Source organism: Erpetoichthys calabaricus, chromosome 18, assembly GCF_900747795.2.
Source record: "Erpetoichthys calabaricus chromosome 18, fErpCal1.3, whole genome shotgun sequence".
In the NCBI taxonomy this organism is placed as follows: Eukaryota; Metazoa; Chordata; class Cladistia; order Polypteriformes; family Polypteridae; genus Erpetoichthys; species Erpetoichthys calabaricus.
In genome coordinates, this window is record NC_041411.2 from 5,987,657 (window position 1) to 6,009,717 (window position 22,061).

The 22,061-nt window shown below is 49.9% G+C and overlaps 1 protein-coding gene across 1 annotated transcript in view; it reads right to left on the reverse strand.

The window, feature by feature from the left end:
* Nucleotides 1-765: 765 nt before the first annotated feature.
* Nucleotides 766-22,061, reverse strand: part of sh2b3 (SH2B adaptor protein 3) — a 118,422-nt gene continuing 97,126 nt past the window's right edge. Inside the window, exons 5-8 of the mRNA XM_028825280.2 lie at nt 19,988-20,079; nt 18,687-18,901; nt 15,905-16,076; nt 766-1,217 (exon numbers count right to left, since the gene is read on the reverse strand). Coding sequence (XP_028681113.1) covers nt 916-1,217; nt 15,905-16,076; nt 18,687-18,901; nt 19,988-20,079 — 781 coding nt within the window. The 3' untranslated portion in view covers nt 766-915. The remainder of the gene's footprint in view (nt 1,218-15,904; nt 16,077-18,686; nt 18,902-19,987; nt 20,080-22,061) is intronic.

The following is a 22,061-nucleotide window of genomic DNA, read 5'->3' on the forward strand; positions in this document are numbered from 1 at the left end:
TTGGAGATCCAACATTCATAATTGTAAAGTTCTAACGAACAACAAGACATGAGTGTTGCTGCTAATGTCAGCGTCTCAGATGTCACATTTTGTAAGGCAGGAACCAGAGAGTCAAAATTTATAAAAGCGGGGCTCACCAACTGAGCCCTCTGCCTTGTCCCTCGTTTCTAGGTTAGTGTTAGAGGATTGGGACCTGATGAACGTTCTTCAAGCATCTTTACTGTTCATCACTCGCCGACATGGTTACCATCCTGGTTACAGAAAGCCCCCTCCTTCCCTCCCTTACCTCCCCCCCCACCAACCCCCCCCCCCCCCCCAGATGAAAGGCACCGTGAAGAGGATGTTAGCTTAATGGTACTCAAGTCTTAACTTTTAATGCTTGAAGCTACAGTATGGAAAGAAAGAGGGCCGTAGTTGAACAGCCGCCATGAAGGCTGAGACCTAAAGCCCTGCAGAGTTAACAGACAGGCCTACAAGCTTAATGCTGTTACTGCCCCCCACCCCGGGTGACTGCCTTAAAAATCGACAACTTCAGTTATCTATTTAACAAAAGGAAATGGAACTTTTTCAAGGCGAGCAAAGCTTTTAACACTGAGAAATAGTCATTTACTTATTCTTGAGGTGTGTGGGGGAGAGGATGCTGCCGCAGGCCCAGGTGGGACAAAACCCGGGGACCTGAGGCGCCATTCAGGTCACCCACCTAAAATACATTCATAAATGGAGTCCCCTGTCCCCCACCCCCCCCCACCCCAAACTCCCTTACCTAACACCTGGCCATGCCCTCCCACCAGCAGTCCTTCCCTGTGTGTTTTTTTTTCTTTTTCTCTCCATTTTTATGGAATGGTCATCTCTCACTCTCTCTCTCTCTCTCACACACACACACACTCACACACTCTTGCACACTTTTGCACTGTGTCAAAGAAACATGTATTGATTGTCAGTGGCTCGCTTTCGCCCCCTAGAAGACTGGTCTAGTTCATAATCGGAGTCCCTCTGCGGACGGTGGCGGGCCTGCAGGCCCAAAGAGTCACTGCGCCGAAGTGCCCCCGAGAGCTCTTGAGGAGACACCACGTGGAAGATCTGCTCGGGCTGGTGGAGGCTGTCGAGTGTAAGTGCTCGGGGGCAGCTGGTCGCGCTGTAATGGGCCAAACTGGGCTCCGAGTTCCACCTGTGCACAGAGAAGGGGATCAGGACGGTGTCACCGGAGGCACTTCCACCTGCAAAACAAAGAAGAGCGGCGGGTTATCAAGGTGGGACGTCCTTGCTTTAACAGCTTGGAAACCGAAACGTGCTAAAATGAAGAAACAAAAAAAGAAAAAGCGCACTCATGCTTACATACACAACATATACAAGTCGGACATTCGTCTCCTTTATTCACCTTCTGTACACGCCGCCCCAGCGTTTTCAACCACCGAGACTTTTTGGAAGACTCAGCAGAGCAAGAAAGCCCAGCAGTGTGGGTGGGAAAAAACTGAAAACTCCTGTCACGCTCTGATTGGTCTGTGCTTATTAAAGAGCCCGGTCCTGATTGGATCCTGGTCATTTCAACCTCTCGTTCCCTGATTGGCCAACTTTCATGGAAGTAAAGCTCATTTCAACATCGCAGACACCGAGGAGTTGCTTACCTGTATGTCTCTCGACTGTGTTTTGTGCGGTTGGAACGCTGCATGCGTGCGCAGAAAGACAAATCGTTTATCGCCCACTACAGTTTGGTGATTAATCCCGGGGCTGGCGGTTCCTCTTCTCGTTTTTCGTCGGTGCCCGACGTATCCTGGCAGCGTTACCATCCCTTCATGGATTTTTAGGTTTCCCTCTGATACACGCCTGCCCAGTGTAAGTGAACTTGTAATGTATGTCGTATGCATTTTTGGTTGGTTTCGTAAACGACGTGCAAATGGTAGTGTAGATGGAGATTATTTTTGTTCAAAAACGCCATTTTCAAATGAAAACATTGTAATACGAATGGCGCACTTAAGATGTTGGGGTCCGGCACATGATCCAAACTTGGTCCTCCTCGGCGTACCAGATGCGTTCCTCATCGTTTTCTGCAACAAGTTGCATTTGAGAGACGTTGCAGCATCCAGCAGGAAAACTCCTGTTGGACTCCCGAAAGCGAGTGCTCATTTTGTCGAGAGTTGCAAAGCCATCCTCGCTGTTTGTATCCCCTGTGTGTCATCCCCTTCCGGAATGCTCTGTGGGTGGTTTGCATCATACGTACGTTACAGAATGGCGTGATCCGATGGCTTATTTTGTGCTCGTCGTCTTTTTACCTGATCTCCAGGCTGTGTTTCCTCACTTAGGTTTTGCTCAGGTAGTTTTCTTTTTCTAAGAGGGGCACAGTTTTGGTTTGGTATTTTACGCTACTATTATGATTTTGATATTGCTTATTATCTAAACATGAAATCTTTGATCTTAGAAAACAGGAGGTTAAATTCAGATTTCAGACCTGCCTGGATTTTGCTGTCCTCTGTCTGTGACTTCTTACAGTACAAAGATCAGGAGTGACGTGGGCAGGTGAGACGAGTGTCTGAGTGAGAGACCCCAGTGGGCTAGAAAAGCCGCACTTGTGGAGCGTCTGCACGGCCTCCTAGTCTTGGAACGCCAGCGCCGTCATTCGAGTCAGCTGTGCGCTTTGGCCGCCGTGTGTGCTGTGCTCGTCGATTTGCTTTTCATGCCTTCCCACCCCTTCCGTAGAGTGTGTTTCACTTGTGCGTTTTGGGTCCCGTACAGATGTTAAATGTATTGTGCCCAGGGCTTAGTTACGGCCCCCTGCGACCAACCGCTGGGATTAAGCAGTTCTGAGAACGTTACGCAACGTGCAGTGCAGTTGTCTGTCCGAGGTATTCCCAAACTGGCCATAAGATGGCGCTGCTTGTATGTGTGTGTCTCCATGTGGCACACATCTTCAAACTGGACGGCTACACTCAAAAGACCACCGACTGCATTGAGATTTTCGGGGGTCAACCATTTAGAAATGGGTGTGAATGACCTGAACAGATGCAGAGGGGACCTCGGCACCGCTGTGAATGAGCATCCTGAACATACAAGTGCAACAGCAGCCTTGGGTAATGGGCACAAGTGTGTACGCTGGCCACTTTGTAGCCCTGTTTTAGTTGTGGGCACGGCTGCTGCAGTTTTTCCTGTAATTACAACTGGCTTGATGTGTAGCGGCTTCCTTCAGGCCGGGATGAGTCCGCAAATATGTTCCATTAAGTTGAACTTTGGACTAAAAGTGGGAATACCAAGTCGTGTTCAGGGATCTGCTTGGCCCAGCATTGAAGTGCTTGTGAAGCTCATAAACTTCAAGCGCACTATGCTGGTGGTCAAAGGAGGACAAACTGAACCCTGCGTCAAGAGGCGTCTTTGGTCGATGGAAACGGCAGCCACTTGGAGTGGCAGAGATGGACAGTGGTTAGTAATAATACGAATCTTGAAGTTTACATTTATATAGAGCTTTTCATAGTGAGTGGGGGAGCCACCACTAATGTGTAGCACCCACTTGGGCGATACGACGTCAGCCATTATTACACCGGTATGCGCCCCACACTTGAGCTCTTAGGTGGTGAAGGGGTGAGTGAGAGACGGTTAGGGGGGCAGAATCACTAGGCCACAGAGGGCACCCTACTCTTTACTAAGGATACCCAGGGATCTTTTATGACCCCAGAGTCAGGACCTCAGTTATACATTTCACCTGAAGGATGACGCCATTTTTAATTGCAATATAGAGACCCTGTCACTACTCTGGGGCATTGGGATCCCCATTCAGACCACAGGGTAAGCGCCCCCTGCTGGCCTCACCAACTCCTTGGCTAGCAGCAAACCAAGCTTTTCCTAGAGCAGGGGTGTCGAACTCCGGGCCTGGCTACAGGTTTTCATTCTCATCCTTTTCCTAATCAGTTTTCACTGCTAATTAATTCCTTTTCCCTTCATTTCAATAGCCCTGTTTTTAATGATTCAGTTCTCTGAATTGATTTGTTTCTTCATTAAATGGCAGCCGAACAGAAATGAGACGTGAAACGAGCCAACTGATGAGCAGCTAAGCTGGGATTTCAAACTCCAACCAGTCTCTTAATGAGAAACTGATTCTTGCTGTTACTTAAGCCCGTTATTTAATTCCATGCTTGTTGCTGCTCTCATTCTGCCACAGCAGACATTTCCAAATCTGTTGGTTTTTCTGTTTTTTCTGTCATATGGTGGTTTGTTTGATGTCTCATTATTGTTTGGCTACTAATTAAGGAAAAAGAGACAATTAAGGGGTCTGAGTCAAGTTAATTAAAACTAAAGCAAAAGAAGTTAATTAGCAATAAAAACGGCACACTAATGAAGAAGATGGTTAGAATGAAAACCTGCAGCCACTGCGGCCCTCAAGGACGGGAGTTCGACACCCGTGTCCTAGAGGGTCTCCCGTCCAAGTACTGGCCGAGTCTGAACACATTTAGCTTCACTGGAAGTGCAGGTGGTCTGTCTATAAAAGTGACGTGTAACCTCGCCAAACAACGTCAAGGGGCTCCACTCTGTGCCACACGTGAACAAAAGAGGACAGAGCCTGCGTTCATTTTCTTTCGTCGTTTGTGTGCTGTGAACTTGAGCCGACAAAGTTTTGTGGTACGAGTGCTGGCTGCCGCGTCACTCTGGTTCAACGTATCTAGCAAACCGCAGGATGAAAGCTAAACTGGCGCTTTATGGTATTTATACGTTACCAGATCGCACGCGGCACGCACACTTCTGATTGGCTGTGTGACCGAGCCCTGCAAAGGCACGGTGTACCAGTACGTGTGCTTCTTTCTTCTCTTACTGCTGGGATGATAATAATAATAACGCCGGTACTTTAACTTCAGTAAGATATGCATTAGGCTACTTGTCCCTTTAAAACGCAATCGGACCACGTTAACATGACCTCCCTCTACTCTCGAGATTGTGCTGCCGAGTTTAGCACTGGACGTTCAGCTCGTCAACACCAATGTAGCCAATTCTGAAATATTGGGACAGGTTAGTTCAGTCAGGAGAAGGAAATGTTGCGATCGCACAAACATTTGTGTCAGGAAATGAACCCCAGTGGACGCTTCCACCTGTGGCTGCAGCAAGCGAATGGGAAGCAGACGGCAAAATCCATAGCAGTAGCCCAGTTAGGAGTTTACGAGAAGAGTCGGGACAGTTTTAGGCCTCGGACAGAACCGAGCACTTCAGACACTATGAGGTCCATAAATGGACGCCCCCAATTCTGGAGCCCCTCACCTGTTTCTCCGGTGAACTGACGCCCCTTTAGTTCCTGCACTCGAACGTGTATTTGGCATTTATTAAACTTGTGAACTATCGAGGTCTCTCAGTTCTGCACCCGAAGCAGTTGACTTGGGGTCACGTATTAGAAAAGAATTGTATTTTATAGCAATACGTTTTATGTCTGCGTTTGCCATGTCTCGTTGATGAGACTGCACTTGTTAATACGGTAGTTATCTGCTGGGTCTGTGGGTGAGGATCTACACCAGTAATCGGAAGGCTGACCCCGTATAAAAATGGGAAATGCTAAGGAAGAAGATTAACGAGTAACACTACAAATTCTTAGAGACTCTGACTATATGGTATCATTTGTGTAAATCAGGGCTCCTCGTATTGCTAAACACGTCGATATTGCTGCTTCTTCTTTGTCGTCTTTGCACAATGTCTTGTTTGAAAGGGACAGCACAAGTCTGTCACACATGGCGTTGGCCTGATCATGAAATGGAAGTGATGACATGACTGCTGGCAGAAGTAGCGGGATGATGTCTGAAGTGTACAGGGCGCTATACGATCTGCTCAGATTGAGACAAAAGCTGCGAAACTGACAGGATGACTCTTCACAGTACGGATGGACAGAGAGCCAAAGCATACTGGGACAGCAAGTAGTGGACTGTTCTTCAATGGCCAAGTCAATCAACTGACCTCAACCCAACTGGACATGCAGGTCATTTACTGAACACTAAACCGATGGCAGAAAAGCCCAGCAAACAAAAGCGGCAGTGGAGGCCTGGCAGAGCATCACTGGGGGTGGAACTCCGCTGCTGGAGATGGCCGTGGGTTCAGAGTTCAGGCAGTCGAAGTATTAAAACGATGTTTCTATTTTATATTCTATTACTCTGCCCTGTTACTTTTCAATGGAGTGGCCGTCATTTCTGGAAGCTCAACGCTTTGCTAATCTCCGATAATGAAAGCTGAAAGTCTGCACGTGTGTCACCTCTTAACTTCAAATCCTATACAGCGAGAAAAATGACAAAAATCGCATCAGTGTCTAAAATGCTTAATAGACCTAACTGTATGCAAGACCCCCATTGTACTGACTTTTCTCTCAGCCCCCAAAAACGGGGTCGGCACTCGAACATCTTCACCCAGTCGAGTGTAGTGACAAGCTTGAAGATTTCGACATGGCAGGTTCAGGCACAAATGTGTAGCAGGAATTCACAAACTCCGTCCTTCCAGCGCAGTGACCGTTGGCCTTTTCCTGCTGTACATGCCAAGGGGTCTGCTCAATAGTCGGTGACCATCCCCCCTCAACACACACACACACACACGCACACACGGCTACACTCAGTGTCCAGGAGGCCAGCAGGGCTGCACACGGTCAGAATTATTGCTGGTACTTGGCTTGGTCAACAAGTGCCACCCCACCCACAGGGTGAAAGGCTGTGTGCGCGTGTGTGTTTTGTCAGGGGGCTCGATTAGACGTCCAGTTTAAACCGCCAGTGTGTACAAGAGGACTTACTCGGAACACAAATGCACAACAACAGAGCAAGGCGCTTCTGAGAACTTCACCGAGAGCTTCCTGCCAAGGACTTGTGCGGCTTTAGCAGTCTGAATGGAGGACGGCCCCTTGTTGCCGGCTATACACACACACACACACACACACACACACACACACACCTTCTCAAGGCTGACATGGACTTTTTTTTTTTCTCCCTCTCAGCTGCTTTTTCTTTTTATTTTTTTCAGCTCTGCGTATTCTAAGAACTGAGATGTCGTCTCTGCTGCTGCTCATCTTCAGTGTGAATGGCAGCGAGTCTGAGTGGCAACCGGAGTCGGGCGTCTGTGGCCTGGTGGCAAGTAGAGAGGCTTGAATTGAAAAACCACTGCCATTTGAATGAGAGAGGCCTGAGTCCACGTCAAACCAGCCGCTTTACTGACCAGTCCAGACCACTGGTACAGAGCTTTAGGCAGAGGGTCCGTCAAGCCTGCCTTAGTTTTTAAATGCAGAGGGTCGATCAAGCCTGCCTTCAATGTTAAATGCAGAAGGTCCGTCAGGCCTGCCTTCAATTGTAAATGCAGGGGGGGCTGTTGAGCCTGCCTTCGATTTTATATGCAGGGGGTCCGTCAAGCCTGCCTTGAATTTTAAATGCTGGGGGGCTGTCGAGTGATAACACCTGCAAAGGATAAATCCTGCAAAGGATAGTGAAGACAGCAGAGAACATTATTGGGGTGCCTCTCCCTTCACTACAGGACATATTTTACAAACGCAGTGTCAGCATTGTGCAGGACCCCTTACACCCCTCACGTGGACTTTTCACACTTATGCCATCCAAGTGAAGATACTGCAGCATCACAGCCAGATCTGCCAGGCTGCAGGAGAGTTTTTACCCCCAAACTGTTAGACTCCTTAACACCAGGCTGCCCCCTGGGACCTTCCACACGGCCTCAACCACCTCGAAAAACAGAACTTTTATACATGCGAGCCACTGTCCTGTAAAGACGAGTGTGCAGGTAGAAAAGAACTGAAAATCTCACAATGACCTTTAAGGATTCTGACATTCTTGATATCCTTCTGCTGTGAAACATTCTGACCTGTCATTGTTTACACGTCTTAAACATCTTAATTTATTATGTATTATATTACATATCTATTGATTATATTTATGTAGATTGCATCAATGTTCATATTGCTAACTACACGTCAATATTGCTGCTGCTATTTTGTCTTGTCTTGTTTCTGTTTTCATTTTAAATCTATTTTCAATTTATTATTTGCATGTCATGTTGTTACACTGTGGGCCCTGAGCTTCGCAATTTCGTCTGTCTGTATACTTGTATGTGGTTGAGATGACAATAAAGTTCGCTTTGAGTCGGCCTTCGGTTTTAAATGCAGGGGGTCCGTCGAGTCTGCCTTTGTTTTTAAATGTAGTTTTTTTTATTGATGAGTTGAGCTGCCCAGCTAAGACGGAGTGGAACTGAAATAATCAAAGTAGACCTCAGTATTCACACTGGCGTTGCACCATCTGTTGGAATGCATTTTGTAATAAAATATATTACATTTGTCCCACCAACAGATGGCACTTGAGACATTTGTGGTAATAAAGTGTTGCTTTAAGTCGTGAACTTCCCCTAATTCAACTGTTATACTGTAAACTTTTTATTTGTATGCTGCATCTTGTATGCAGCAGCACCCAAACACGTGTCTGGAGCTCTGTAGCCTTCTCTCTCTGTTTCATTTTCCTTTGAAATCCTGAAGTACAGTGCTGACTGGTTGTGTTTGTTGTCTCCAGTACAGACATGCAGCAGTAGGTTGTCACGCACTGTAGTTGTATAATCTGCTGTCACTTCAGTGTGTGTGTCATGGACGTTGAGCGGCGCCTACCTGTGTGCTCATCGCCCTCCAGCTCTGACACCGTCCGGTATGCTGAACTCTCACGGCGAATGCGACAGGTAACGAGGGGCTTCATGGGATTTAAAGTCTGACCCGCTGGCCTGCTTTAACTCTGTCGCCATGTCTTTCTGCAGGTCCCCAGACGACTTGTGAATGTGGGATCCTGAACAAGTAAGTCCGTTCACTCTGGTTAGGGTTTCATGTGCCCCCGAGCCCCATTTCAGTACTCCAAATATCCAGCCAATGCTTAGATTCAAACATGGAGGCTGATGTCTTGTCTTGTGTTGTCTGTAAATGCACACTAAGACCACCGTCTCCTTGTGTAGGCCCCACCGCTTTATTCCTGTCCACCTCGTGCCGTGCCGTTCAAAGCTTTGGCCCCATCTGTGGACTGTCACCAGTCTAAAGAGATGCCACATGGCATCGGGGCTGTCACGGTGCCCATTTTCACTTTTGCCACACAGTTCCAGGTTTCTGCTAAGTATCTCTTTGCTGACTCCACTGCCCACCCGCCCCCCCACCCCACAACCCCCCTGATTTGAGACCAAGTTTTTCCAAAGGTGTCATTGCTTGTCTTGAGTTGTAGTTCACCTTTGTGTTGCATCATCCATGCTGCAGATCAGTGAGGGTAAACCCGCCATTGCTACCTCCTCACCCACACCAAGGTCTTCCTCTTCTTTATTCACAAGGCTTGTGTTGGTCCACCGGCCTACAGAGCCTCTCTTGGAGTCTGGCGAGGACCACTGACTTGTGCCGCGTGTTGAATGTTTGAAAGAGTCCACGTCTGGTTTTATATTTAAACCTTCAGATCTAGGCAGGCCAGCTAGTCGAGCTTCTAACTGTCCGAGTGGTCTGTCCTGTGCCCCCGACTCTCCAGTTTGCACCTCGTTGCTGCTTCTCCTCTCAAGATGTCGCATCTCTTGGCACTGCTTACCATGCTCGAGTCCTTTAGCTCTGCAGGGACCACGCCAACTGCGCCCCATGCTCCACAAAATGAGACTTGACTGCATTCTGGTCTGCCTTGCTCTTGTAGGTGGGGGTCTTCACTTAAAGAGAATTTGGAGCCCTTGTTTAAGTTTTTATGTGATGCCGCCGTCGTATTGCTGAGGCTCCTGTTGACTGATCTGCAGAGTCATCAATCGCCTCCTTGACTTGGCACCGCAAGAGGGACGTCGCCCTTCTCGATGGAGTCGGGCTGCAGCTTTCAAGTCCTGGGGCAGACTACGCCTGATGTCGGCTGTGAAGAAAGTCAAGACAGACGGGGGCTCTCATCTGTGCTCACCACCATCTCCACCTGGAAGTCGGGGCCCAGTCGTCTTCACTGAACTCCGATCCCGTGTGGTACCAGCGTTGGCGCAGCTCGATTTTGGTGTGGGGTTGACGGTGGCCGTGTCTCTACTCAGGACTTCAGTCAGTGTTGCCTGGTACTTGAGCTGCTGTGGTCTTCAAGAAGATTCTGCCGAAATGTGGACGCCAACCAGATCTTGCTCTGTGCATGGGCTGATCTTACGTCTCTGCTAAAAGTTGGTTTATCCCCTCGAGGAAGAGCATGTCTCTCTCTGGCTTGAGTGGGTATTGAGCCTGCCAGTGAGATAAAACCAACTTTGCCCCCTGGACTTAAACTTCACTTCATCCTAGTTCAAGATGGTGTCTACGCAGCCCGAGTCTTGCCTTGCTGCCTGTGGTGGGAATTGATCACACGACCTTCTGAACACTGGGCCCCTGTCTCTACCTCTTGAGCCACTGGGATGCCTTTGCTCCTTCACTGGCTGTGGGACTTTTATCCACTAAAAGAGCCTCCTGGATAGCAGAAGAAAGATGACTACTGCCACGCTATCTCTGGCCCAACTCCTATCTCGAGTGGGATTTGAACTGGGGGCTATGGGATCACTGACTACCGGTCATAGCCCTCTGCGCCACCGCTGAGGCCCTGCTAGTAGAGGTCCTGATGATACTTTTATCTGCTAAAGAAGCCTCCTCCCCAGCAGAAGAAAGGTGATGGCCACCCCTCCATCTCTGGCCCAACTCCTACCTCAAGTGGGATTTGAACTAAGGACTACGGGAGCACCGACCACCGGTCTTAGCCCTCTGCGCCACCGCTGAGGCCCTTCTAGTAGAGGTCCTGATGATACTTTTATCTGCTAAAGAAGCCTCCTCCCCAGCAGAAGAAAGGTGATGGCCACCCCTCCATCTCTGGCCCAACTCCTACCTCAAGTGGGATTTGAACTGAGGACTACGGGAGCACTGACCACCGGTCTTAGCCCTCTGCGCCACCGCTGAGGCCCTTCTAGTAGAGATCCTGATGATACTTTTATCTGCTAAAGAAGCCTCCTCCCCAGCAGAAGAAAGGTGATGGCCACCCCTCCATCTCTGGCCCAACTCCTACCTCAAGTGGGATTTGAACTGAGGACTACGGGAGCACTGACCACCGGTCTTAGCCCTCTGCGCCACCGCTGAGGCCCTTCTAGTAGAGATCCTGATGATACTTTTATCTGCTAAAGAAGCCTCCTCCCCAGCAGAAGAAAGGTGATGGCCACCCCTCCATCTCTGGCCCAACTCCTACCTCAAGTGGGATTTGAACTGAGGACTACGGGAGCACTGACCACCGGTCTTAGCCCTCTGCGCCACCACTGAGGCCCTTCTAGTAGAGATCCTGATGATACTTTTATCTGCTAAAGAAGCCTCCTCCCCAGCAGAAGAAAGGTGATGGCCACCCCTCCATCTCTGGCCCAACTCCTACCTCAAGTGGGATTTGAACTGAGGACTACAGGAGCACTGACTACCGGTCTTAGCTCTCTGTGCCACTGCTGAGGCCCTTCTAGTAGAGGGCCTGATGATACTTTTATCTGCTAAAGGAGCCAGCACCCCAGCATAAGGATCACCTCTTTCCTACTGGCCCTTGAGGGATTTGAACTCGGCACCTTGGGTTTATGGAAGCCCCGTCTTATCCCAGTGGACCACCCATCTTCATCTGCCACTGGTGCTCAGGGGGATTTGAGCGCAGTGCCTTGGGGTTGTGGAGGCTGTTGCTTAGCCCAGTGTGCCACTGGAGGGGTCCCCACTACTAAGCTTGCTGCCTAAACTTTTATTTTCTCAGAGAGCCGCCTCCCCAGCATAATGACTGTTGCCCCCTGTCTCTGTGCACCTTCCTACCCCAGGTGGGATTTGAGCTGAGGGGTACGAGATCACCAACCACCTGTCTTAGCCCTCTGAGCTACCAGTAAGCCCCTTTGAGCAGAGGAGCTGATGAGGCTTTTATCTGTTAGAGGAGCCTGTGCCCCAGTATAAGGACCACCTGCCTTATCCCCTTGAGCCATCAAGGAGACCCTTTTACTGGACAGGCTGAGCAGACATGGACACACACAGAGCATAAGGGAAGCCCATACTTGCTCCCTGTGGGCTCCTTCCTTTCTCCTTTGGTGGGATTTGAGCTGAGGGGTTTTGGTTTGGTAACCACCTTCCTTATCCCCTTGAGCCACCAGAGAGACCCTAATAGTGCAGCAGTTGATCAGACTCTTCTGATCTGCTAAGAGAGCCTCTTCCATAGCATAAGGACCCCCAGCACACACTGACTGTGCACCTCTAACTCTCTCCGGTCATTTATTCCAGGAGTGGGATTTGAACTCAAGACTTCCAAAAGACAGACCACCTGCCTTATCCTGTGGAGCCAACAGCGAGCCCCTAAAAGTCCAGCAGATCAGACTCTTATCTCCTCCGAGAGCTTCTCCGCCACATAAGGAGGACTAGCATACTCTTACTAGGCAGTTCGTCTAACCCCAGTGGTTGGACTTGATCTCAAGACCTTGGAATCACAGCCCACCTGCCTCAGTGCTTTGAGTCACCAAAGAGCCCCCCTTTTTGTAGTGGCTGATCTGCAATGATGGCCTCTCATACTGCATAATGATCACCAGTTCTCCCCATACCCCCCAATACTCAATACCCTCATCATCATCATCATCACCCAACCGCCTGCCACAGGCTTTGAACTCCAGTCCTCCCACTGACAGGTCACCCCAGTTAGGCAGGGGAGCCAACAGAGACCTCCTGCCACCATGGTGGCCAATCAGACACACTGTATGACTAGCAAGGGTCCTCTCCAACAGCACAAAACGTTCTTCCTCTGGGGGGCTGTAGTGCCACTCGAACGTGAGACTTGGAGAATATGGGATTCCCCCGCCCCAACTCCTTGAATGCAGTGGCTAACCACACTTATCTTCTATAAGGGGACCCCTAACTGTAAATAGCATAAAGATCATATGAGCTGTCGCCCTGCTACCCTCATCCACAATAGCAGGACTTGAACTTGGGACCCCGAGAGGATGGCACTTGCTTTTGAGCTTGTGGAGACACCAGAGACCACCTTTAGCATTGCTGACCAATCATCAGACTTAAACACGCAAAGTGGTCTCTTAAATGGCATAAGGCTGGGACCCCTTACTGAGAGAAGAGTTCCTCTGAAGCTCAAGTGGGATATGAACTCGGGACCATCCTCCTTTGTGCATAGTGCCACTCGAGAGCCCCTCAAGCTGCAGTGGCCATTCAGACTTTTATCTGCTGGGAGGGGACCTCACTACGTTGGGTGCTGTCTGTCCAACCCAACCTCATGGGCAGGGGCAGCAGGACTTCTTCACTCCCCCCATGAGAACATTAGGCTTCTAAGTGTTGGGGTGACTACTGCCCAGCATAAGGACCCAAAGCTAGCAGAGTGTCGTGACCTTAGGACCCTGAGCTCACAGGACACACTTAGCCATGAGAGTACAAGAAGACTCCTCACTCAGGTCTCTGCCCACTAAGGAGGTCTCTACCACCACTTCCCACTCTCCCTTGCAGTACACCCCCTCGTCCACAACCACAGGGGTCCTTGAGATGACAGCACACCCTTGGCCAGTGGAGGCGCAGAAGCAATCAATCACACCTTCTGTCTGATGTGTGACATACACAAGGTAGGGGAGACCCTTCAACTGCATTGAGCCTCTCCTGTCTCTTGGGGTTATGGAACACCCACCATAGAACTCCATCAAGGGGCTTCTAATACAATAGTGGACAGACCGGCCCCTGCTGGGAGCAAATCACGGCCACCCCACCATTTGTCTCTGGGATGATGGAGACTTTCCTCAGCATGAAGCTCGCCAAGCACAGCCCCCCCGCACCCCCCGTGGATAGTGAAAGCTGAACTCAGTCCCTTAGGACAACCAAGCACCCTCCAGAGCCCATGGAGACAAAGCGTGAAGTGAGACTCACAAGACCCTAGCCCGTGAAGGTGGGACGTAAGGCAACTTTCTTCTCTCCTCTCAATGAAAACAAGTTGGTTTGACTGCACCGCTGGCAGCAGAAGGACCATGGCAGGGTACAGACCACCCCCCTTCACCCAATGAGAACTACAAGCCCGCTTGGGGGTCACAGTTCCATGGCTTAGTGTTGCTCATCATCTCTGCACGCAGGAGGTACAGGGGACAGTTGTCAGGCAGCTGACATCCTCAAACCCGAGTGGCCAGCCCCACTGCTATGACAAGGGGCCTGAATTCTCTCAGTAATCCCAAACCTTCCCATCTCCTCAGGAAGTAGAAATTACAGGAGGACAAAACATCTCCTCCAGTCTGGGGAATGGAGACCCCCCCCACCACCACTCCCTTCACGCCCTGGGATAAGAAGGCAATTCTTTAGGGCAAAGGCTCCAACTCCAAGGTGCTGTCTCTACTCAGAAAGATGAGCAGATTGTTAAGGGGGTCCCCTAAGCAGACATTCTTGGACAGGGTGGTCGGCTCGCCTCACCTCTCCCTGGAATGGTAAAAAGTCTTGAGACAGAACCGCGGCCCTCCCACAGATGCAGCTGCCTACCCGAGTGAGGGTCCTCTGGTGGTGCAGTCATAACTGTTATACTAATGGCAGGTGACACTAAACATGGTCTGATGGAGGACAATGGCTGTTAATGGCCACTAAGAAGTAAAACTTCAGCCACGTCACCACAATTAAAGGCTCAGTCCTCCAAGTCTTGTAATGGTGGAGATGGCACACTGATGCTGCCCGGGTCGGTGGACCACAGTAAAGGTCAATCCTCCTGATCTTCACCTTCACTTTTCACTTGTTCAGACGGCAGCATCAAGTCCTTTTGAAATGGGAGGGCTGTCTGCACTGGTACTGGAGATGTGGCTGCTGTGGTTTTGACCAAAATGTTAAAACAGTAAGAGTGGGCACCAGAGCCCCAGGGCCATTCTTTTTTTTAATAACAGAAACCAGCAACGTTCTGTGACGATTCAGTTAGAACGTCAGACTTCTACTTCTTGCCCGTTCAAATCTTGCTGCTCTCTTTTATCTAACGTTTAATGACGGGTTCACGGCTGCCGTTTTCTCTTTTGTCGTGACGCAATCTTGCCCTCCTTAAGTGTCTGAGACCCTCACCCCTTTCGTGACGAGCGCCTGAACTTCTCTCTTTTAAGATTCAGGGACAGTCATCATGGCAACCCCCCCCCATGGAGAAGCTCCACCGAACACCATAGTGGGTTGAGGGCCCCCAACTTGAAGCATCACCTGCATTGTCACAAAGAATTGCCCCCACCCCCGAGTTGCCCCCAATCGTGATAGTCGAGTAATGTCAACTGCCTCATATACATGATCCATTATTCCCATTAAACACAACGGTGCCCACCCACCTTGGATGAAGACACCCTCAATTTAAGAAACCCCCCCTCCACGTTTCTCAGGCTCCCCCCTTTGGAACACTGCAAAGGCACCCGAGGAGGCCACAGTGACGTCAACTCAGTCCTGACAAAGAGCTAACGGAAGAGGACATGGACTACGGAGCGGCTTGTGCAGACCTCCAACGAATTCTCCACTCAGCAACAGGACACAGGAAGTGGCCGAGGCATCCGAAACTCGGTAAAATGGATCGACACGGGTTTGAAGCTCAGCTGGGCAGCCTTCAAGGGGGACTTGGCACATGTGCCCCCCCCCCCCCCAGATTCAGAGGCAGGTTCTCGACACCCAAAGCCTGGTATGTTAAATTAATCAGCAAGCATAGCATCCAGAAGACCTGCTCCCGCTGTCTAGGTCACATGACCCTAAACGTGAAAAACGGTTACATTTGGAACAACCAGTTGCCCTTCTGCTATAATGGACTGCTCACACCTTGTTACCCACAGTGCATCTCTTCACTGGTGAGTTGTGGACTGTAAAAATCAGCTGTGAGTCAAATGTGTGAGCTGAGCGGCCCACCCATCAACTGTCTGACCATTTTATTAATTTATTTTGTGCACAACATACTAGAGACACACACACACACACAGGAGACTAGAGTACCTTGGGAGTGGGTGTTGGCCAACACGTAATTGGACAGCTTGACATCACACGGCGTGCCACACTCCAGCGGGATTGGCGAGAGCTGGAAGTGGTTGAGCATGTCGACCACCGATGTGAAGCGCAAGTGCTGGACCCGGCAGTGACCTCGGTCTGTCAGTGAGAGGCGCAAGTGCTGCAAAGCATAAAGGGGTTAAGAGAAGTCAGTATGGTGGGGCGAAAAGGACCGTCCTGCAGTCAGTCAGTCAGTCAAGTCTGATAGGGTCAGGACCTGGAAGGAGGCACCACCATAAATGGGTTCAAGTGCCAACATTTTAATGGAGCAGCTGCCTGTTGGACCCCCTCGCCTTTTTCAGATTTGGTTGTGTTGCCGTCTTGTGCCAAAATCATTTCAACTTAATTGTTTCGCTCATCAAGCAACACTCAATACCCCAGAATGAAAATAAGCAAAAACAAGATGGAACTACCCCACTGACACGAGTATTCAAGACCCTTCCTTTCCTCAGTGCTCGGTTGAAGCCCCTTGGGCAGCCATTCCAGCATGGAGTCTTCTTGGGTTTGATACCCCTGGATATGGGGATCCCCTCAGGCTGGACGGAGACCATCAGGGGGCAGCGATTTCCAGGTCTCTCCTCAGACGTTCAGTTCAAGAACATTACCAGAGTTGACCGCAAACCCCCCTTACCAACACTCCCGGCTCATCTGCACTTTGGGTCATTGAACCTTCGGCCCCCTGCACTCGAAGCAGGTTTTCATGAAGGTTATCGCTGGACTTTGCTCCGTTCAGCTTTCCCAGAACTCCAATCCCCAAGTCCACTATGGTTAACGTCCAAGCCGCACTGGTAAGGCTGGCGTTGTATTGCTGATAAGCGGCGCCCGATTTCCTCCACACGAGACACTAAACTTGGTTTTATCAGAGGCTGAGGATGGCGTTTCTCACGGTCTGAGGGTCCTTCAGGTGCCTTTTTGCTTTCACTTGTCTTTCACTGAAGAGAGGCTGGTGGAGTGGTGCGGTGTTGACCATCCTTCTAGAAGTTTCTCTCATCTCCGCACATGTTCTCAGAAGCTCAGAGTGATCATCTGGTTCTTGGTCACCTCCCTTCTACCAAGGCCCTTCCCGCCCCCTCCATTGGTCGTTTCAGACTTCATCCATTTAAGAATTATGGAGGCCGCGGTCTACTCGGGCACCTTCACTGCTGCAGGACGGATTTTTTTGCAGCCTTCTCCAGATCTGAACCTCCACCCACACTGTCTTCTGTCTCTAAGCTATGCAGGTGATGCAAGTGGCAACTGTCCTTCTGGAATATTCTCCCATCTCCACGCAGATCTACCCTGCTCTGATACCTCATACAGAATCCCATCTCTGCAGACAACTCCTTTGACATCACATGTGGGACCTCCTATAGCCAGCTGTGTGCCTTTAGCTGACTGAGTCCAATCAGATGAATTGGGCACAGGTGGTCTCCAAACAAGGAGTAAAGACATCTTGACGGTGACCCCTAGAATGCGATGCCCCCGAGCCAAAGCCAAGGGTCTGCATGCTCGTGTCAGTTTCTATCATAGAGCGCAGTGGTGGTCGTCCTTCAAGAAGGTTTTACCATCTCCATACAGGCTTCTCTGGAGCGCAGTGGCCATTGGGTTTTTTGGTCACCTCTCGTACTTTGGTCTCCTTCTCCACCGGTTGGTCAGTTGGGCTGCGAGGAGAAGCTCCAGGACGAGTGGCGGTTCTTCCAGACTTCTTCCATTTCAGAATTATGGGGACCTTCACTGCTCCAGAAATGCAACTCTGCACTTTGTCAAAATCCAAAATCTAGGATCTGCTGGCAACTCCTTCAACCTCAAGGCTTGGATCTTCCTCAAGTGGGAGACCGGTGAGTGAATCTCCTAATCGGTCCCAGTCAACTGAAGCGATGACAGGCGGACTCCAAACATCTCACCGATGATCAATAGAATGGGATGCCCCTCACGCAAACAAAAGCAAAAGGGTCTGAATACTCAGGTCAACGTGATATGTCAGCTTCTGACTGGCTGCTTTATCATTGAACACAGTGGTGGTCATCTTTCTGGAAGGTTCTACCCTCTCCACACAGGTTTCTCTGGAGCTCAGTGGCCATTGGGTTCTTTGGTCGCCTCTCTTACTTTGGCCTCCTTCTCCACCGATATCTAGTTTGGGTGGGAGAGAAGCTCCAGGACGAGTCGCGGGTCTTCCCAAACTTGATCCATTTAAGAATTATGGAGGCTGCTGTCTACTCGGGCACTTTCACTGCTGCAGGACGGGTTTTTTTTTTGTAGCCTTCCCCAGACCTGAGCCTCCACACGATCTCCCGTCTCTAAGCTCTGCAGGCAATTCCTTCAACTTCACGGCTGGTTTTTTTGCTCAAGTGTTGGATCTTCACAGTCGCGTGTGCCTTTTTTCTAAGAATGGACCCCCAAACAAGGAGTAGAAACATCTCGAGGATGATCAATGAAATGGGATGTACCTGAGCCACATTTTCAAGCGTCATAGCCAAGGGTCTAAGAACGCGTGTCAATGTGACATTTCAGTCTTGATAATAAATTCATAACAAGGTCTACAATTCTCCTTTCACTTTGGCATTCTGGGGTTTTGTGTGTCGTTTGATGTGGGAACAAATGAATTTAAAACGATGCCACATAACAAAAGGTGAAAAAAAAAAAACCAACTTAAGGGGGCTCAAAACTTTATGAAGAGACGCACAGCTTAGAATAAAGGTGAGCCGTCAGGGGCACGTCTGAGAAGACCACCTCGGGCCCACGTCTGGTTTACCTTGGCCTTGCCTTGGAAGTTGAAGGTGAGGACGTACTCCCCGCGTCGGGTCTCGCTCTGTCTGACCAGGAATACGCCGTGTCCGTCTTGTCCTGGCGACTGCACCAGCTGGGCAGCTTTGACGCGGGAGATCTGCCCGTGGAACCAGGGGTAGGAGGAGAGGAATTGGTCCGTCTTGTGGTAGAGCTGGGTCACAAAAGGCAGGTGTACTGCACCTGGACAAACGACACAAGGCACACTTTAAAAGGGCTGAACCTGGGGGAATAATCCAAAAATGAGCCACTCGGGCCTGCCGCAAACTGTTAGTTTGGAAGAAGATGGACGCCGCAGCCCTCCTGTAGTCTTCCATGTCTGGCTTTTTTAAAGGTGTCGCCAGGCAGATCTGAGTGGCCTACGCAATGATATGAGTAAGTGGAACAAGGCTGACTCTTCTGATAATTACGAGTAAAGCCGTGAAGGAAGATCTCACTGGTGTCAGAAGTGGAATTGGAAACCACAGGCATTTCTGATTATGAGGCCTTCAAAATGAGATCAGACAGATCCTAGTCAAGAATACGGAGACAGGCCTGTAACAGGGCCTTCATCTCCACCTTGAGGTCGGGAAAACTCATCTAAACGTGTAGTTGGCTCAGAAAACTAGAAACTCGAGAGCAAAGAACTGTTAAGAGGAGACTGGCATCACCACCCTAACCATCTAACTCTTCTCCAGCTGGTTGACGCACAGGAGCCACAAACCTAACAGGTCTCTCAAAAAAAGTCGCTGGAAGGGCAACTTGTGCTTTCACAGATACATCTCTACCACGCTCAGTTTCCGCTGTGGCCAAACATGGCCCTCTTCTCCATTCAAAGCCCAAATGCTCCTCAAAAATACACCGGAAAGACCACCAGGCCTAACACATGAACAACAAGTCTCCCCATACTTGACATCATCTCTGCAACCCCAAAACATTTCTGGGAGGATGAGATCAACCAAAAAAAAAATACAAATATAAGTCACTCGATCAGTCTCCTGACCGCCATGAGCGTTACGAGAACAGGACCTTTGGCCCAAGAAGCTCGTCTGTCCTGTTCAACCGAGATCTTCCAAAACAAAGCCGATATTTTCAAGGTCCCTAAACTGTGGCTGTGATTCTTTATGTGAAGAAAAACTTTCTAATATTTGTACGAGATCTGTCCTTGACAAGTCCCCAATTGTGTCCCAAAGTGGTCTCATTTTATGGTGACATTTGAAGAGAAGACATGTAACTTGGACCAATGACTGCTACCTGGCTTGGGCTCCTCCACCACTGTTCCCAACTTACCTTGGTTGATGGAGTCCGAGCTGCCTTCTACAACAGCGGGTATCACGTCAGCTTGAGACGCGGACTGGTTGTCCCCGCCAGGTTCGTCTGACCTGCAAAGATGGAAAAGAAAAAACAACGTCAAAGTTGATAGCAACCATAAAAATGAACAACGTGGATCTCCATAAAAGAGCGCGTTCTGGGCCAGGGACGCCGCTTTTTATGAAATTCTGGGCTCAGCGAGAGGTCCTGGGAAAAGTGTGTGGTTTGGGTCGAAAACGCCAGGGATTGCAGATAACGGCGTGAAAGACCATGAAGAAGAATCCCGGCGATGGATGAAGTTCGTACTGCAAGAATATTTCCCACCTCGGAATTACAAAATGAAGGCCAACGCTTTTAACAGAAGCGACATGAGCTGCCGGTCAGAGAAGAGAACGCGCGTCTCCTGACCATCTTCAGGCTCATCGACTTGACGGGAGGCTTCATGCTGCGCTGCTCCTCCTCGTGTACAGCCGGTGGAGTTAAGCAAATCAAAATTAGGCCGACTCGAACAAGCCGAACGGAGGATTTAAACGGGAGGTGCCGAGACGCACCGGGCCACTTGTAGTGTAGGAAGCCCAACGGGGCTTATCGACAATTTCAGAGATTTTACTCATTTTGAGGGCAAAGACTTGTTGAAGATGGTCGCTGATAGCAGGACCCCGTTTGGTCATCTGAATTGGTCCCCAGTGTGAAGCAGTCACTCGCAGCCCCTAATCTGGGAAAGAAGGGTCTGCTCACACAGGGGGCTCAAACTCCGTTCCCAGAAGGCTTCATTCTGGCCCATTCCTAAAAGCTAACTTGCTTTCCTTAACGAGCTCAACAATTAAACATAAAATCAGGGGACGTTGTGCTCCGGCTGTGTAACACACTAGAGTGAGACCCCATCTGGAGTGTTGAGCGTAGTTCTGGTCGCTTGAAGCAGTGTGGAGGAGAGCAACCAGGAGCATCATGGGACCTGAGGACACGTTGTAGTCGGGAGGACTCGGAGGTTATCTGAGGTAACGTGGGGTGATGCTACCTCAGAGATCTGAAAACTTGGATAAGAGCTGATGGGGGGGGGGGTGGCTGCCATGAAGGGGATGACACAGAGTGAGAGATCAGCTGACATCACCCAAGAACTGTGTGCCACTCACAATGGGCAGAGCGATTTGGGAATTGCAGCTTCTCTGACCACAAGGTCCTACAACAGGACCTCTCCGGCCTCCATTCAAGACCTCTTTATCAAGCACTGTGGGGGGCCACTCCACTCCAACCCTTCCCATAGTCTCTTTGTCCCTCTTCTACCTGGCAGATGGTACCGTTGCTTCCAAACCAGTTTTGCCTTGGTGTCTGGACTCTGCTGTCTTCTGATCTTCTTCTAGTCGTTGATTTATACCCAGGACATGCGGTACTCCTACTCTCTGTAGCAGCAGTTGCTCTTCTCACTTATTTATTTATTAATATTTATTTTAAATTTATTATCTGGATTGTTCTCTATGGGTGAGGGGGGTAACTTCTCCTGAAGTGCGGGAGGTTTAGTTATCTCTAGATCTTATCTTCCTTTGAGAGTTCGACAAAGCAGAGCTGCGGCGGCAGCCGTTCCCTCGATGCTGTTCCGGTCCATGGTGGACAAACTCCCAGGTTACCGGTTGGTCCAAGTCCCTGTCATGGGGAACAACCCAAAGAACAAGATCATGAGAAGAAGGTTTCCAAGAAATGAGAAGCTCAGCCATTCGGGAGAGCCTTAGAGTAGATCGGTAGTGCAAGAGGAGTCAGCTGAGGTGGTCCCCCTGGCCAGAGACACGGAACATGCAGGAGGGATCAGACCTGGCGGCTGGTTTGGGTACCCCTGGGAATTTGTAGGTGGGTTGGACCTGCTATCTCACAAGGAAAAGCGGTTCAGAAGATGAGACGAGACAAATCCGTTTCTTCCCCCAGTCGTCCACTTGTCCCGTGGACCTGGGGGAACGTTATTTCGTGCCACTGTATGCTGCAATATAGCGTATGGTGCTGGGACGACTTGACGCGTTTCTTCGCTCTTGTCAACGTGTAAACCTCTTAGACCCACTGGTGG